The 18,552-nt window shown below is 46.8% G+C and overlaps 1 protein-coding gene across 1 annotated transcript in view; it reads left to right on the top strand.

Moving 5' to 3' along the window:
* Nucleotides 1–18,552, top strand: part of LOC143362850 (neural cell adhesion molecule 2) — a 268,549-nt gene that overhangs the window by 214,919 nt on the left and 35,078 nt on the right. Inside the window, exons 4-5 of the mRNA XM_076803333.1 lie at nt 13,833–13,943; nt 15,323–15,526. Coding sequence (XP_076659448.1) covers nt 13,833–13,943; nt 15,323–15,526 — 315 coding nt within the window. The remainder of the gene's footprint in view (nt 1–13,832; nt 13,944–15,322; nt 15,527–18,552) is intronic.

An 18,552-nucleotide genomic window follows, 5' to 3' on the forward strand; every position in this document is an offset into this window, starting at 1 on the left:
CCTCCGACGAACTCGTTAACGCGTTAGGCTGCTTTTATAACGACACTTCTTCTTCCACCTAATTTCCAGCGAACACCGCCGCCATTTTGAAACAATTTTGCACGCAACGACACAACAAAACTATCTCATAGTGATCACAAATCTGCTCTAGCTGGACGAAGCTATGCTAAATTTCGAACGGCACTGAATGACCTCGAGTGACCTTGGAAGACGAAAGTGTTTTAAAAGTCCCGGAAACCGTTTTGATCGTCGCAAAGGGACCGGAGGTGTCCCGTCATCGAATCGATTAGGTTCCCGTCCGTAGATGGCGGCCGATTCGATCGCATTATACGAACACAGGGCCGTAGACGGTCGAGCGGGCTCCCCGGCGTTTCGATTGCGAGAATCGACTTCTCGCGGCTGATCCGGGCCAATCGAGACCCGGGCTGCGAAATCCAATTGATCGCGGATCGCTGGATTTACTTAAACGATACCGAAGGAGGGATTAATCTAATCCGGCTGATTGGTTATGAGACTTATCGCTCAAACTCGGCGTTCTATTACGCAACACCGTGGCCGATTTGCATACACCCAGCGCACGTTGCGACGTGCACACGCCGCCCGCCGTGTTCCCCGTCAAATATTAAGCCGGGTTGCTTTGTTAGCTTCTACCAGCCACCCTCGAAACCCCGCCCCGGTTAAGCGAGACGCTCGCTCTGTTATTTACGGTCGGCTACCGCGACTTCGAATGCGATCGTGCAGCAACTCGAAAAAGACTGTGCACGTATACATCTAGCAACCCAAGTAACTCCCTTTCGTTTCGTAATTCAATTTCAGATGGAAGATAATCATGCTCCACCGGATAATTTAAACCGAAACGCGCACTAAAGGCTCTCGTGTGCGAAACTTTCGGGACAAAATATTAAATTAGCTAGCCTTTGTGCGTCGAGTGTACGATAAAAACGAGACGGAAGAACGAGCACAATGCCGACAGCACAATGATACTAGAAGTAGCATTGTGATTAATACGAATGATATATATGAACATTCGCGCACTGCGTCCGGCCCACGTTCGTGCAGCCCGTGTTCACATTCGATTGTTTCGCAGTGTCAATTATTCATGGAACAATTGGAGCCCGGTTGTTACGATTATTATCTCGGGATCACGCATATCTGACGTGATCACGTTTCCTCCGTTTTCCTACTTTTTCTTCGAAATCTATATTGATTTGCGAACGAATCTTTTAGAGGAAAGAAATTAACAACTACGGTATTGCTCTCGTATTATACATTCAGAAAATACCCGTATCGTTCATTTGAACATTTATCTGCATTGCTTGGCAGGCGGCGGCGCCGCGTAGTATAATAATAGAAGCACCGGGAGGCAAAAGAACGCGGCGGAGCGGCGCTTTGTAATCTCTCTCGGAAGTAATCGCGACCGGGCGCCATTGACGATAATAAATAAGCATCAGCAACAAGCATTTACGCTCCGCCTCGGGAGGAGAGAACCGACGCGGCGGACGTCTTCGTTCTCGGACGAAAATTCCCTGGGAAACACACTCGCACGCGATTTCGTTCCACGGACTTGAACGCGATCGTGCTCCCCGCTAAGTCGAAAACGTGATTCCCGACACGGGAGAAAATGAGAAACCTCGCGGAAACGCTCGCTGGATTTTATGAAAACCTTCAACTGAAATCTCCGGACGATTCTGGAAGATGTATCTCCGGCTATAATATCGACAGCACGGTCGATCGATTCTTCCTCGTTTTTACTCTTCCACGTCCGTTCTGGTGCCAACTCCTGACTGCAACAATTAAAATAACGTTAAAATATATGTTACATTTCATGAACGGATAAGGTCAAAGTGGAGAAGTTCATAGCTTATCCAGGGAAAATACTTTCCGCCAATTTTCAACCCTATACGTCGACATGGGGGGTAAGTAGTGGGTTAATAAAGAAACTCAGGATTCTCCCTAATTTCTCTTATCCTCTTCGATAGAAAATTCGGAAAAAATTCAGGCGTATTCCAGCTATGAGAATGCAGATCTATGAATTTTTTCAGAATTTTCCCCTTCGAAACCGAATTTTAAGAAAAATTTGAATCCGGAATTAAACTGCAAGGCAAGGCGTTGACACAATGCGCCGTAAGTGGCCGAACTTCATCGCCGAGAATAAGTTGGTCGGGGAAAGAGTCGAGGTAAATTTGTTTCGGCTTTGTCCAGGGAACACGAGTTTCCAGACCAGTGGTTGCAGGAGTCCGCCGGGGCTCAAAGGGTTCGCGTTCTCCCCCCTGAAACGAAGCTGCAGGTCAGAGGCAGCGGACAGATGGTTAATTCGCGGCGCGTCAACAACATTTTCCCCGTTTAATCTCAATAAAAGTATATCGAACGCGGCCACTGGGAAGAGGGGAAAAAGAGGACGACCGCATTCCCACGGGAATTCTATTACACGCGAATCCGGCCCGTATTCCTTTCACGGATGAGAATCCCGAAACCCGTTCCCCTATCCCGAGCCGAGGCTGCCATCGAAAAGTGGGTCTCACGACACGCCGGGACAATCTTATCGCGGCGACGAAGAAAGAACGAAGACACCTACGGGCCTCCGAATGCGGGAGTTGTGTCCAATCCTCGGGAAGGTCATCGGCTGCGACCAGTATATTTTTCTGCTGTCAAAGCGAATTCGCCAACGAAAACAGAGAGAAAAAAAAAGAAGAATTGAGAAATAGCGAGGAGAGAAAAATGAACGGAGTCATCGGACCTCGAGTCTTTCATCTCCTGGAAATGGATTGGACCGACGATTGCGCGTCGCTTCTATAAACAATGCCGGAAACATCCGGCAGAATCCGATCCGGTCTGCTCGTAAATTGTTTGAAATGGAAGCTTCCTTTCCGACTGAACAGGCAGAAAATTATCTCCAAATAATTGTTCCAGCTGGTTGTTCGGAGAGCCGATGTTCGTTTCTCCGACCGCAAGTATTGCCTCAACTTATTGTCGGATTTAATCTCGAAATCCGCGCTGAAGAATCATCGAGTAACTAATGAACGCTAGCTTTGCGGGACCCGACCAAATGACGGTCTCTAATATTGTTAATTTGCGATCAATTCTTCGGTATATCTGGTAAAAATAATGGCCAAAAATTTGGATAACTACATTCTTGTTATTTTCACAAAGTAACGTATAATCTATTTGTGAACATTGTCTGGACGTATAAAGAATTATTTGGGACATACACTCGCCGAAATTTCTATAAAGTCACTGTGTTTTGTAATGAATTCTTATAATTATACCATTACCAATGAAAGATTTGTATTTGGTAGCATTTCGGGATTACATAAAGAAAGCATACACGCCGATTTCAAAACATAAGTATAACATTTATTGATAAAAGAAAACAAAAATATAATTTTACACAGAACAGACTGCGAAATTTCTATAATGTCAGTTTCGTTTTATACGGATAAAGTTGAAATTAACAATTGTTTTTTTATTATATCTATTTTAATATTTAGTGTAACCTCCATTTTTTGAATTACATTAAAAATGCGATTGGGCATTGACGAAACTAACTTTTGTAGCGTTTCTGTTTTAACAGACGCCCATGCTTCAATCACCGCATCCCTTAGTTCGCTAATGGAGTTGTATTGTTTGCAGTTTTTATAAACTTGTCGCGCAATGATACCCCAAACATTTTCAATAGGATTTATGTCCGCAGAACAAGCAGGCCATGGCAAAACATTGATATTTCTTTCAAGAAGCCACTGCTTTGTGTCCTTCGACGCGTGCACTGCAGCATTATTATGCTGATAAATAAAATTGTCATCTTCAATATTTTCTGTAAAGGGTATTAGAACCATGTCTAACAAATCCGTATAATTTTCAGAATTCATTTTGTGTTTTATGAAACACACTGGAGTCCTTTTGTCGGCATTGAACGCAGCCCATATCATTAGGGAACCACCGCCAAAGTTACGACTCATTGTTACACTTTTCTCATTTCTCAGATCATGCCAATAATATTTACAGCCATCAGGCCCATCCAAATTAAATTTTTTCTCATCTGAAAAAATGACAGACTCCCACTCTTTCGTCCAGGACATGTGTGCCCGTGCGAAATCAAGACGGGCCTGTTTATGTGTTTCTTTAAGGCCTGGTTTACGTTGCATTTTTGTCCACACAAATTGCCCAGAATAATTTAAAAGTTGTTGCACACGTCTTCTTGTTACTGGGAGCTCCAATTCAGCTCGCAATTGTGCTGCATTTTTCGTTTCCTTAGCCGCAGACCTCATTAATAATGAATGTTGTCTCTTTGACAATTTTTTATTACCACCTTTAAAATGATTTTTTCCGTAATTTTCACGTAAATTGATATAATTATTAATCACAGTATATGACCGATTAATTTTCTTAGCAATTGCGCGATTAGAGCAGCCCATATTTTTATAAGCATCGATCGATGCTTTTTCTTCAATTGTTAGTACTTTTCCTCTCGGCATTGTACTACACGCGAATCAAATTATAAAAAACAGGATTTCTATGAGTTCTAATACTAATACTTTTAGAATGTTTGCAATTTCCCGTAGTTCTCTGCTCAGAATCCAGAGAAACACTAAGTGACTTTATAGAAACTTCGCACTTGTGTTCTGCACCACGCAGAAATAATTAAAAAAAACGTAAATAGTAAACAATGCGGTCTTGAGTGCGCGGTCCTTCTATCCGAGTGTCAACAAAGCACAAGGCCAGATACGATAAAGCAACAGAAATTGTAATATTTTAAAAATATCTATGAAAATGACGATGACTTTATAGAAATTTCGGCGAGTGTAGAAACACGCACGGCAATCAAGGCGTTAAACATCCATCGTACCGTGAAATCACTTGATCAAATTGTCTTGTCAGTGGTTCAATCTAGAGATCACTGTTCGAGCAAGTAGAATGGTACCGTAATTAAACAGACTAACACAGCGAGACCGGTGAAACAAATATAATCTTAGAACGTCTAGCTAATTAAGTGCAGCAGTGCCAAGCTGAGCAAGTGAAATAGGACGGCAACTAACCAGCCAGGAACTCGGGCGCGTTAGATAAGTAGAATAGAATCGTGCTCAGACGATTAAGTAGAACAAGTCGGTATTTAGTCCGACAGCTATGAATATTAAGTCTGAACTTATAATTTAGGGTGGACCTGGTCAGGCAGTGAAGAAAAACCATTTTTAAACTTCCGGAAAAATTCTGAACGACAAGAAACAATTTTCGTATAACATTTAACCCTGTTAAGTTTGCTGAGGGTGAGTTTTTGGACCGTAGACTTTCGGAAATGGTTGTGTTAATGTTGCGGTAACTTTGGTGGAATAAATGCCAAGAATAGCGTTGATACGTTTGGGAAAGGGAGGATGTAGGAGACGTTCGAGGGGCGATGAAGCATGCTGGTGGGGGATTCTCGAGATGTTTGAGACAGTTTTCCCGGGCGTTCTTATCTTGGCTTTAAAAATAGGACCGATCCGGAAGGGTCTTGATAGAGGGGGCAAGACCTCGTCGTTCTTGTTGGTTCAGACGTCGGACGAGACGTCGTGGATTCTTCCATCGTGAAAGGGAAATAGGGTGTGAACGAATTCTCAGTGAAATGGGACGTCGGTGCGGGAACCCGGCGCTCTTTGGGCTTCGCAGGCGGGGTGAAGTTAATTCAACGCGATGGTGTAAATTCCGTCGAGTGCTTCCTCCCTCTCCTTACCACCACCGGAAGGAGAATGTACTCCGACCGGAGGGAATCGTGGCTAAGCCCCGGGACAGGCCCGATTTTAATTGACGCCGGGGTTAACAGAAAATTACGATGAGCAAGATCCGCCAAGGATTTTCGCTTTCCCACCAAATTCTTCGCATGCCTTCGCCGTCGCCTTCCCTTTGTTTGCCGAACGTACCGCTTGTCTTCGATACCGAGTCCGACGTGACAGCGAGACTTCCAATTCCGTCCGATACACGGGAAAATTCCGCAGTTTATATTAATCTCTTCGGGGATGAATTTTTCAACCTGGAAACAAAATTATTTAACGTCAATCCTTTTCAACCTGATACGATTTCAAATTATCAGTGTATGCAAGTTCTACTGGAACATTTTTTAAAGGATGTATGTTGATGACAACGAATTAATAAAATGAGCATGAAAAAAATTCCACGAAATATTGTTCACCTGATACTACGTCTCTGAATAGGAGAGAAGCTTTTATTTTCCGCTGACCCGAAACACGAATGCGAATGGAACGAACGCGAGCGTATCTTCAAAGTATGAAAACCGACCTGAATGCATCCTTTGACGCAACGAATTTCGATTGAGTGCGTTATCCGACAAACAATTTTCAAAGATTCCCGGCCCGGGCCGGCGTGAACCGCGAAATAAATTAGACTCGAGGCTCGGGCGGTTTAATTACTTACGGTTGCCCGTTGATTAGCTGTTTACCTCATCCGCAAGTGCTCATTATATCGCGGAGAATTACGATCAATCAGCGCGGCGCGTTCACATGCTGCGACATGTATTAGGGGGTAGTGAGAACGCGGCATAAGGTAGCCGGATAAGGAGGTCAAAGGTGCCCCCAAACCAAATTGCAATAGGCCATTCTATAGCTTATCCAAAGAACACACTTTGTGCCAGTTTTCAACCCTATACGTCGACATGGGGGGTAGTAATGGGGTAACAAAGAAAATCAGGTTTTTCCCTAATTTCTCTCATTCTCTTCAGTCGAAAATTCTGAAAAAAAAATCAGGCATGTCTTAGCTATTAAAATGCACATCTATGATTTTTTCAGAATTTTTAGCTTCAAAACCGAATTTTAAAAAATGAAGAAAGTTTTAAAATTCCGATTTCTTGAAGTTGTGAGACACTAAGTTTATATTTTTACAGTTTTAGCGTCTGGTTATGATTGTTAATGTTCAATTCTTTCAGATTTTTCAAAGTGGGGGGGCACATCGCTTCAATTCCTCGCTTTGCGAGGAGCAAAGCGCTCCGATTAGGCCGATAAAATTCTGTGTATTAATTTATTGACGGTAATGCCGCTACGCAAATCCGGCGTAGATATTGTGCCGCAGATTTTCAGGGGTCGGAGAAGAGAGAGAGAGGGGGGGAAGACGGGGGAAGGGGGAGTAGTGGCGGATTTGTATTTTACCGATAATCCGTAACACGAAGAACGACGCGACGCGTCGCGGCTGAAATTAATTTATTCATAAAACGCGGCGGGCATCGATATCGCCATTGATCTCGCAATCCTCGCGCGTGTGCTTTTTTGCCGCGGACACGCAAGAAATTCCGATCACGTTCGAGTATTTCGAGAAACGTACGAAAATGTATTGATCCCGCGGATTTCGGATGAGAGAGCACGTCAACCGAACGATCCGGTGTACACGATATATATTACCGGCGTTTCCGGTAATTGATGGACCCGCATTTATTAAACAGCTTCCTTTCGCTCTTACGAGTGGTACGCGACGCCACCGATTGGATAATATTTTCTCTTTATTGGTTTACCGGCCTGATAAAAGCTATGCAAATGCGGACGACGGGTCTCGCCGGAATCACCGAGATTTGTGGACACTTTGCTCTCCGATTATTGCATTTTTTGAATCGACATCGCGTCGACACGTTCTACCAGAAAGAATTCGATCGTGTTTATTCGTTTTTTAGGACGAATTTTGCTCTGCAATCTCTGATGGCCACTTCCGTTTATTACATCCGCTCTGTGTCACAGTTAAACATTTATTCTCTACGTTTTTCCAAGCGAAACCCGGTACAGATGCAATCTTACTTTACATTTTCGACTAACTCTCTGCATGCAGAACAGCTGACTGATTTTCAACTCAAACGTTGCACTGTAAATATATATACGAGACTAAATTTTTACTCGAAACCACTTATTTTAGCAGAAAAAGGTATCCGAATGCTAGATTTCAGAGAGAATACGAAACTTCTCCTGTGCAATCATCAGAATGAACGAAGCGATGAAACGAAGAGTTCGATGATGAAGTGAACTGACTTGTCGAGAAGATGGACAATCGACGAGAAATCTAGGGGAGCCATGAAGATGGAACAAGCTTCGCGATTGAGCGGGTTTCGGTGGTTTTGTTCGCCGGCAACCGGTTCTCGGATTATATCTATTGTGTATCCGAGAGTATGCGCGTGCATCGCGGCGCCGCGGCACGTATTCGGCCAAAGCCGGCTGTGTACCGGCTGTGTACCGGACGTGTATACACTGTAGACGGGCAAATATTACCGGTGCCGCATCCGCCAAGGTATTCCCGCTATGCGATTTTTCCTCCGCGAACGAACGGCCGCGGGCTAAACGGCGAACTCGCTCGGAAGCTTGCGGGCAGAAGCGATACGTGATCCCGCTCGGCCGGAAAACCCGGCTGGAACCGCGAGCTGCCGAAGCAATTATTCTAATGAGATATCGCCGTGGTGATGGGGAAACGACGGCTAACAGCGAGCGAGACAGCCCCCACACCTCCGAGCTCGTCCGAGTCAGCTGCTGTCTTCAGGGACGTTTTACCCGAGAAAATTCCTGTCGATGCTCGTTTGCCGCGGTTTCCGCAATCGATCCGCCGGCCCGCAGCGCTCCAGACTATTCTAAAAATTCCAATTTTCCAAGTATGAAATATAAAAAAGTACTACCTACAATTTTGACTACATACTTGAATTTATACCGACCATTCAAACCTCCGTAAAACGACTACGAAAAATCGTACATCAATTTTTAAGGCGTCGTTGGAAAGAGGAAGCTTAAATCTGTCAATCTGTGGTGGTTTCAGTCAGGAAAAAATTTTTCAAGTTTTTCACAGACCTTTGAATATGTAATATTTTAAAACCAGCAGACAAACGTTGATTTCCACCCCTTTGGCGTTAAACGAAAGTGGTGGGAAAGTTTTTCGAATGTTTGTCAGCGCAACCGTGACGCGGCTGAAGGCAGCGGATAGATTGATGGCAGTAAACATGCCAATTTGAGCGCACCACGTGCTCGGTTAGCTCTATGTCAGCAGGAATTAGCCAGGACGATGGATCTGCTGGAACATCCAGGTCTGAATTAGATTCTGGAATATCTGGGTCACTTTGTAGATTACATTCATACCTGTTCCGGATAAAATGGAGACCGGAGAGCTACGATACACCCACCGCGCTGCTGATATCCAGCAGAGAGATCCGACGAGGTACACAACACTCGCGCTGAAGAGTAAATCTAATAACCAGACCGCGTAAATTTCTGTCAACCTGTGCACACTTTCGAAAGAGACGGAAGAAAACAAAGGAAATGCTCGTCCGTTCGTCGATGCTTTGACCAAATCAAAGATAAAACAAGATTTTGGTGAACGCTGTCCGGCTTCTTTGGCAGTGTAACAACATTCGTTGTATCTTTAATAAGAATCGCGGGACACGTTCGCTTCTCTGATTAAACCTCCACGCAATAAACCTCCATAAAGTAAAACAACGGAGCACGAGACCCATTAAACTAAATTCTAATATCTGTACTAATTCACATCTCACTTACCCCAAAATCTACCGACACTGATTCTACAATTACCTAATAATCCTGCATTCTCGAGCACGAGTTGCAACGTCGTTATCGCACAACAAACTTGCGATTAGAAGAATCGGAAGCGCTAATGTTTCGAAACCTAAATGTTGACGCGTACGAGAGCGTGGAGACACGGCGAACGTGCAGAACCTAATGGAGATTATTCGAAATTCATGCAGGCAGGGCCACGGAATGAATTCGTACGCGCAATACTTGCGGGATCAAACGTGCGAGTCGCGTCGCGGTAATTCTGACGGGTCGCGCGACGTCGGCAGAAATTCATTTACCGTTTCGGAGGGCTCGAGGTAAGGGCGAACGAATCGGATGACGCGGGCAAATCGTGGATAACTATACCTCGCCGAGAGACACGGTTAACAGGGTCCGTTAGGCGAGCGCGGTCATATCTGTCGCCCGAAGACGGATCCGCTTCTCGGGATTAAAGAAAAGCATTAAATAAACGAATGCGTGGGACTCGCAAGAAAGATGGAAAAGTGGGACGCGTTCGCGATCGAAACAGCGGAGCCCAGAAAAGCGAATTGGATCGCGCGCGGTATTCATCGATGCGGCATCGGCAAAAATCCTGAACGAGCCGCGGCTCTTTGAAAATTCGTACACACGCACGCACGCACACAAAGAGAGAAAGAGAGAATGGGAGGAGGCAGGCTGGCTGGATAGGAGCGCGCGAGCGGAAACCGTAAACGAATATCGATTTCCGGGCGCAACCGATGCCGAAGGTGTAAGAAATTCGAGCTGGCAGTTATAAACGTCCTGCCCGCGGGGCGAGAGGATTTTTCGCGTGGCATTGTTGCCGCAACCGTGTACACCTAACTCGCTCGGAACGAGCCCGGGAATCGGTTTGATCCGTGATTCATGCCAAGCAAATTCGACGCAATTCTGAGGTAAGCTCGCGTGCACGCCATTCGAGAGCCGAGTGGAAATGACCAGCGCCCCGCGGAATCAGAATCTATCGCATCTACTCAATTATAGCTCCAACCTGCGTGCAACATCTAGAGGATTCTCAAAGAAGTGCCGTTAGAACCCCATTGGTTCAGATATACAGGCTGTTCAAACTAAATTCAGAACACACTGTGCTGAGGAAAAAAGCCTTGGTAGACATAGGTCGAGAGGTCAACAAGACCTCTTTAAATTCAAAAAATTTATGACACCCGAAAACCCCAACAGCGAGAACCGAATCGGAATGGTTGTTTGCCCCGATTGTTTCCGATCGGGACAAGACTTGTCCGCGGATTAATTCATGCGGAAAGTTGAAGAGTATAACCGAGAGGCTGGAGGCTCGACCGCGAGTTCCTTTGGAAAGTAATTCGACGTGTGTCTGTGGTTTCGAATGAACGGTAATTTCGCGCAAACTTGCCCGGCCGAGTTGAATAAGTTATGTGGCTGATTAATTTCCGGCCGTAGTCGGTGCTAATACAGACCAAACGGTATTTAAATTCGCCGGGAAGTTTAGCTCGAGAGCCCGGGGAGCCGCGGACGTGAATTAATTGGGAACAGAAATAAATTACTGGAGTGTGAAACGCTGAGTATACACGGTCGATGAGAAGCGCTCTCGCGGTACTCGACAAGCACAATCGTTCCGCGAGCGAAACGACTGCTAATTGACATCCGCGTTCGAAGAAACCGGCGGTAACGAGATCTTGAGCGACTCCAATTACATCGATCGTCTCTCGATATTAATGTACGCCGATTGCTCTTTGCCCTCGTTTCGAGAGATACTAATTAGAAGATCCCTTCCCGATTCTGTTTCAAGTAGGTCGAGGCGGTGTTTGTCGATGTTAATCGACAAATTTTGTTGACCGCTCGCTCGCTCGCTCGCTCGTCGGAGATCGACGAGCAGGTGATCATTTGTATTACAATCCCGCGATAAAGTTAGGCGAGCGGAACGCAAACGCCGAAGACAAAGTAGCGGGATTATCGCCGCGGCATTATGCAAATCCCGAGCGTACAAGGGATATCGATGGCATCTAAGGTACTCTTCGGTCCAACTCAAACAATCAAATATTGGCTTGCTGGGCAGCACACGATTGCAGGTGGAACACCGCTGATACAGTTCAAATAGTCTAAGCTACACGGAACGGCTAATCGATCCTCCTAATGCTAGCACGCCGCTGCCGACCATAAGCAATCGGTTAGCAAAAGAAACACACCAATTCCTCGTTCAAGCTGCAACACCTGAAAATGAAAAGAATGTACAATTTCTAACGCATTTTTAACACGCATTTTTAAATACAGTTCTGATACCACTTTTGTAGATCTATTGGATGTAATTTGGGGGAAACTCGTCGGATCGCTTACATTACTGTTTCCGGTAGCCCCTAAGCATCCTCCCCGAGGGCGTAACATCGTTCGCTCCAAAGTCTAAACTTGGATACAGATATTAAGCATTCAATTCGCGTCCGGTATCAAAGCAGCAGGACCCGTATATTAAACAGAGCACTAAAGTAACGTTCAACCTGTGGACATTACGAGGGAAACATTTAACGTTAAACCCACCGCGGTCGAAACGACCGGTTTTGCATTTTACAATTATTGAAACTATAAAAATTCGCTTCGAAAAACGTAGATGAAAATGTAAAAATATAAAGTTGGTTTCGCACAACTTCTACGCGAAATCGCCGGGTCAAAAATTTGTTTACTTTTTAAAATTCCGTTTCAAAGCTAAAAATACTGAGAGAACCTGCCATAGGGACGCGAAATCCGTTTAAAAAATGTAATGGTCCCGGTGTCGTGGCCCAAGGCAGCTTCGGAGTCCAAAGTATTTCTTCGGCACCGCGCGCGCCACATCTCATTTTTAATCTGCAGAAACGATTTCCACCGCGAGCAGTACAATGGCGGAAGTTGCTCGGCGGAGCGAGGAACAGAAATAAAATTCTCGTTTTTCCCGGCGATCCGAAGAGAAATCTGGCGAACGTTCGGAAAAGAGAGGACGCGTAGAAGGAAGAACGCGGCTCGGAGGAGAATGGCGAAAGCCGCGAGATAAGTGCTTAAAGAAATCCGACCGGTAACAAGTGGCGAGGTGGTGGGGGGGGGGGATGAGGAGGGGTATAATGGCAGTCGCAGCTGCCACAATGTATTACACGTGGGACCGTGATACCGGAAATACTGGGAAAGCTAATACCGACAAATGGCCGGGTGTCCGGGCGCCATTTGTCCGTGTGTGGTCGCGGCGTCGGCCACCGGAAGCGACGTCGGACGAAGGAAAACGTACCCGGGCGACGGTAATTCTTCAATTACGGGCACCGCAGACAGTGTCGTCCGATCGTTTCCTATGCAGAGGCTTGCTCGCGCGGCCCGATGCGCAGCCGTATCGATTTCAGATTCCAATTTAATGCTGTCGCGGTATCCGAGCCACGATCTTCCAATACCAATTTCGCGTTATCGTCGACGGCTTCCGTCTTGACGGGGACACGCGGCCCCCGGACTCTTAGGACCGCCGTGCCTCGCAATCGCGCCGTTTTCAATGGAGCCTCTGAAAAGGTATTCAGACCCGTCCTCTTCCAGATTCCTTCCTCGCCTCTTCTTCTTCCTCTTCTTCTTCAATTCTGTCCTCATCTTTCTCTCTCTCTCTCTCTCTCTCTCTCTCTCTTCGCCTCTTCTTCGTTCCCCGAGCACGATAAGAATCGTCACTCCAAGTAATTAGCCGGAAGTCGATCGCGAGGATTACAGGATCGAACCGCGGGCACATGTGCCGGCCAGCTGCTTCATCAAGCCGGCAACTTCCGGTGATGAATCGCCCGAACTGGCTCAGAATTTTCGACTGCCCCAGCACCTGCAACAACGTCGGACAAAACTATAAGACACCGTGGCAATTACTCTCGTTTTACATTGTAAAAAGTGTTCTACTTTACCTCGTTCGGGGATTTTGGAATTTTACGTACACCACTCGCGGCGCCGGAAATACATTTGGTACGCCCGACAGTTTAGTTTCATTCTAAAATTTGACAGTTGCCTAATACCTTCGTCGGGTATCAGTTTAAACAAAAATCGTATATTCGCGCTTGGAGAAAATTGGAACACAGTTTAAAGGGAAGAAACTCTTATATTTTCTAATTTTGCGCATTTTGCGCTACCTCGGCAAGCTTTTGCAGCGGTGGGGAACGTGCCGCCGCGTGCTTAAACGGCGTGTGAAGCGCGGAGAATGATCGGAGAACGGCGCGGCGCCTAACAGATATTGTTGAAAGAAAATCAATGAACACGAGTGCTCGTAAAAGCGACGGGAACAGGCACACGAGACCTGTTTACGAGTGATTCCCAGCCGGTAATCGCGTCGTTTCTTCCGTGTTCCAGTTCCGCCGCGCAAAATCGTGATCCACGATGACTCCGGGGTCGTACGGGACAAGATGGTGGGCCCGTACAAGGAGGGCGACACTCTGCGGGTATTCTGCGACGTGTACGGCGGTGAGTATCATGTAATATTACATTTCCCCGTGTTTCCGTTTCCGGAACACCGGTTGCCCCGAAGCAATTCCAAAAACCAGTCGTCGAGCTTCCCCGGATCGTCGAAGGCTCGCTTACGGTGAACAGTATCGCTCTAATTGTTATCTCTTCTGCTCCTCCCTTTGATTCCCGTTCGCATTCTGTACTCTTGTTGCGCGTCGTTTCGATGATGTCAAGTTGAAAAGTTGCGTTTCTTCTTGATCGAATATTGAACCGTCTTGAATCGAGAGCTGAAATCAAAAACAAAATCCTATAATATCGCAGCACGCGGACAACAACCGGCAAACGGAAATCGTTTTTCAACAGGCTCCTTCGCCGGCGAAACGCGGGGAGACGTTCTGCTAACCAAACAGTCGATACGGCTCGTTAAAACCCCGTTTACATTAGGCAACTTTCGGTCGAACGACCGAGTTGATCGACCAGAGTCGTCCGCGCAACCGCAGCGTCAACCAAATTGAAACGACTTCTGATCGTTCAACCAAAAGCAGATTCTCGTCGACATCGGTTGGCCGATTTAGTCGATTAACTCGTTCGATTCGAAAGTTCCCATTACGACGTCGCCGTACATGTTTTGACGTACGCATGATCAACTACAGTCGAAACACAGGTCGTTCAATATAAATACAGTGATTTCTCTCTATATATGTTGCCAAGGCCTACACGATAACTGTCGCGGAATCATATCGAGAATTGACTGAGCAAGAGTAGCCTAACGCAAACGGGGTTTTAAGGATCGCCCGGGAGAAAAAAGAAATACCGGTCTTCGTCCGGCGGGCGTGCGCGAAACAATCGAATGATTAAGCATTATCTTATCCGGTTTCCATTTGATCAGAGCCTACGCACAGCGCGACAATGAAATCCGTCCATTGTAACCGAGCCTCTCGGTCCATTAGAAAATTCCCCGTCGCGGGAATACTTACATATTCCATCAATCCGCGCAATACTATTCCGAATACTACAATACTATTCCGAAAGGCCGAAGCCTTTCGTTCCTCGCGTCAGGAAAAACGGGTCAGGTGGAGGGGGGATCGGTGAAAAATCGAAAGAATTAACGTTCCCGCGCGCGCGCGCACCAAAAGAGAATTTAATGACTGCGCGGTCGACGAGGGGACAAAGGGGGAGAGAAGTGGGGGGAAAAAAGAAGTTTCGATAAAAAAGAGAGAAACACGGCGAATTCGGTGGAGCACCGGATTTCGAGGACTCGACGTCGAGCTTCCGATTTTTTTCCGGCGGATTCGCATGCTCGTGACGATGGTTTTCTTGCTCCCCGAGCTCGTTCAGCGATCAAGCGTTCTTCTCCCCGAGCTCGAATCAGAGGTGCGATTGATGCGTTTCCGCAGGTAAGCCGGCCCCGATGGTGTCCTGGCACCACAACGACACGCTCGTCAGCAACAAAACCGTGACCTTGCGGGAGGGCGTCAGGCGCAGCGAGCTCGTCATCAAAAATTTAGGACGGGACGACGTCCGCACCGTGCTCACCTGCAAAGCAATCAACAACGACATGTCCGACCCGCTCACCGCGTCCGTTCGCGTCGACATACATGGTAAGTAAAGCTGTTGTGTGCTGTGTCTTCTCGCCCCCGTGCCCTCTACATTCGCACCTGAGATTTTCCACAATTGTTTACGGTACACAGAGTGCGTCGAAAAGACCGTTTTCCGGAGAAAATTACATTACTCGAAAATTATAGGCGATACGACAAAATATTTCAGACGAAAGTTGCAGTATACAGAAGAGAGTACGCGATGATTGCATTTGTTTCACATTGAAGTAACCTTGGAGAGCTCTACAGAGATTACAATCGAAATTTTTGATTACGTCTTCTTGAAGGTGACATTAACGTGTTATCAAAACACTAGAATAATTTTGTTTTTGCGTAGACTATTACCAACCAACACCATTACCCCATTATTACTATTACCATGTAGGGTCCAGATGTGCTGATATTAGCACTATGTATTATCCGGAATTCGCAAAGAAACCGTCTGACGGGGCAAATAATGCGCACAATTAGGTCACACGCATTCTCGCTCGAGAAGATTACGTTGCGTATCGTCGACGAGTAGAACGCGACGAGGAAACCGAGCGAGCGTTGTTGCTGACGTAGAGGAGCGAGATTCCACGGCACAGAATCGAAAGTCTGAAGCCTGAAAACATTACCGGGAACTTTGTTCAACCGATACTGCACGGCTCATCGAATTTTCGATGGGCTCGGTCGACTTCCGAAGCAAAATGGCTCTCGGCGCAGCCTCTTCGGCCGCGACGAGGAGTGAGGCATCGCCGATCAAGTTTCCTCGTAAACCGTCCACCATGTTGTGCGCCGTCGACCCCACCCGTAACAGGATATCGCGTTTTCCTCATTAGCAATTCCGGGAAAATATTGTCGTTAAATTTGATCGGCCGGGAGTTTTATGGGCCCCTTGGCTCACGAGAGAAACGGCCCCCGGCCGAGCCGTGGCCCTTTAATGCGCATTACGAAGTCGTAATCGGATGATATCGATCCTCCGGTGATGGCTCCTTCTTCGAATTATTCATCCTTGTTGCCCGAGTTTTCGCTGAACTCCACTCCACCACGCCGTCGCTACTTTCGTCGAAAAACAACGAATCCCTTTAACCCTCCGGCTAATATCGAACCATACTTCACATCCAGTTTTCGTTTTCCCAACTTCGTTCGCCCCTTTCACGCTCAGGCTGCTCAATGTTTTTATTAAACAATCGATGTGGCGTAGGATTTTAGCAAAAGAAAAGGGAATCCGTATTCTGCGTAGAACTTCTATACCTATCCACAATGGTTTCTCTGTATATGTCGCCAGAGCCTACATGACAAATGTCGCGGAATTATCCAAGACCCTGGCAAGTGTGTTGTTGACATATATCGAGAATTCGCCGTACCTCGCTTGTTACCGTAAACGTCCCTCCATGATTTCATTTAATTTATAAGACACGTTGGCGTTCCACGAGTTGCATATTTATAATTGACGAGCGCACAGTCAAAAAAAAAATGACGTACTGAATATTCTCGAAAGCTCGATGCGTTTGCAGTAGGATCAAAAATATATGGCCCCGGGGCACGGCCATGTTTTCCCGCTGTGACGTTCGATGCGTTACCATCGACCCGGCGCTGAAAGAATTAGCCTCGAGTGGATGCTCGAGCCCGGCGGCGGGTTTTCGGGAGTTTTTCGCGCGCGGGTTTTGATTCGATTTCGGGCAGAATGCGGGTCCGGCATCTGGCGGAACGTGGCGCGCGTTTTTCCGTCCGCAACGGTCAGCGTAAATCTCGACAGCGCCGTAAATGCCAGCTCGCAGCCGTCCCGGAAGTTGGCCGTGACTCGAAAGATGTCAAGCACTCTCCGCGCAACGTCCACTGGTGACACCTGTCCCCACTCGACGCACCGGGGCCTGGTCAGCTCATCTCGAGTGGCTTCCTGACGGAATTCTAAATAATTTACCTGCGCGTAATTCCCAGAAGTGGCAGAACGAGGAGAAGAAGGAGAGGGTTGGAGGGTGGAAGAGAGGACAAACCAGGAGGACGTCGGCCGTATTGTCACGACGCGACTTAATACGACCGGATGTCCCCGTCCCGTTGGGACGTCGTTCGCGACGTCTCTGCCGTGACCCCGCCACCTTTCCCATCGGTTTTTTTTTTGTACGAATGTTCTGTTCGTATCCATCAGCCCTCCTTGGGGAGAGCATGTTGGCAGAATAATAACCTCGCCCGGAATTGGTCTCCGCTCCCCAATTTCTGTTTGCTACAGTTGACGAACGTACCGCGCAACCCCTGCGACTTCTCTCCTCACCCCCCGTGACTTTACTCGGTATGTTTCTTCCCTCCTTATGGACAATAGATGTATACATCAATTTCGGCTTGATACAGTGATAGATCAGCCGCTATTCCACAACTTTCGCTCCGTTGCCTCGATCAAATTTCTCTCGACCCTCTAGGAGGGGTTTCTTCGGACCGGCGCGTTTCTTTTACGATCGCAAGCGGATCGCCTGACTGATAAGGCCGTTAGGCCTTCCGAGACGAAAAAACCGCTGTTTATTGTTCGCGAAGCACGGAAGTTCAGAATGCTTTTATACGTCTCCTCAGATATTAGGGGTCGAAGGCTTCTAAGACGAGGATTCGTCCGAAATATGGTAAAAGCTTCGCCCCTAATTCAATTACAATCTTTACAAGAATCTTGTCTAATCTAATCTTTACAATTTCAGTGATTGTGAAATAAAAGACCGACGGTGGTAGGTTCAGTGTTAAAGACCGTTCTCCTTGTCAAACAGTAGAACAACGGGCACAGTTGAATATATACATAGAACAGAGACGTATCTAAGATTCGAGCGAGATCAAAGATTGTCTATTTGTTAGGATTGCCCGAGCTCTATGGTGCTTCAGAATCGAAGAGCATTTTGAAAGGGGATGCCCCCGTTTACGTTTCCCAGGAGAAATAGCTCGCCGGGACGGGCGCGGTGGATTCGTGTTTCTGGGCCAGCACGACCGTAAAAGATTACCTGCTCCGCTTCCATCATCCGAAAACTCGGAAACTGCTCGCGAGACGTTCAAATTCCTGTCGTACATTT

Source organism: Halictus rubicundus, chromosome 18 (assembly GCF_050948215.1).
Source record: "Halictus rubicundus isolate RS-2024b chromosome 18, iyHalRubi1_principal, whole genome shotgun sequence".
In the NCBI taxonomy this organism is placed as follows: domain Eukaryota; kingdom Metazoa; phylum Arthropoda; class Insecta; order Hymenoptera; family Halictidae; genus Halictus; species Halictus rubicundus.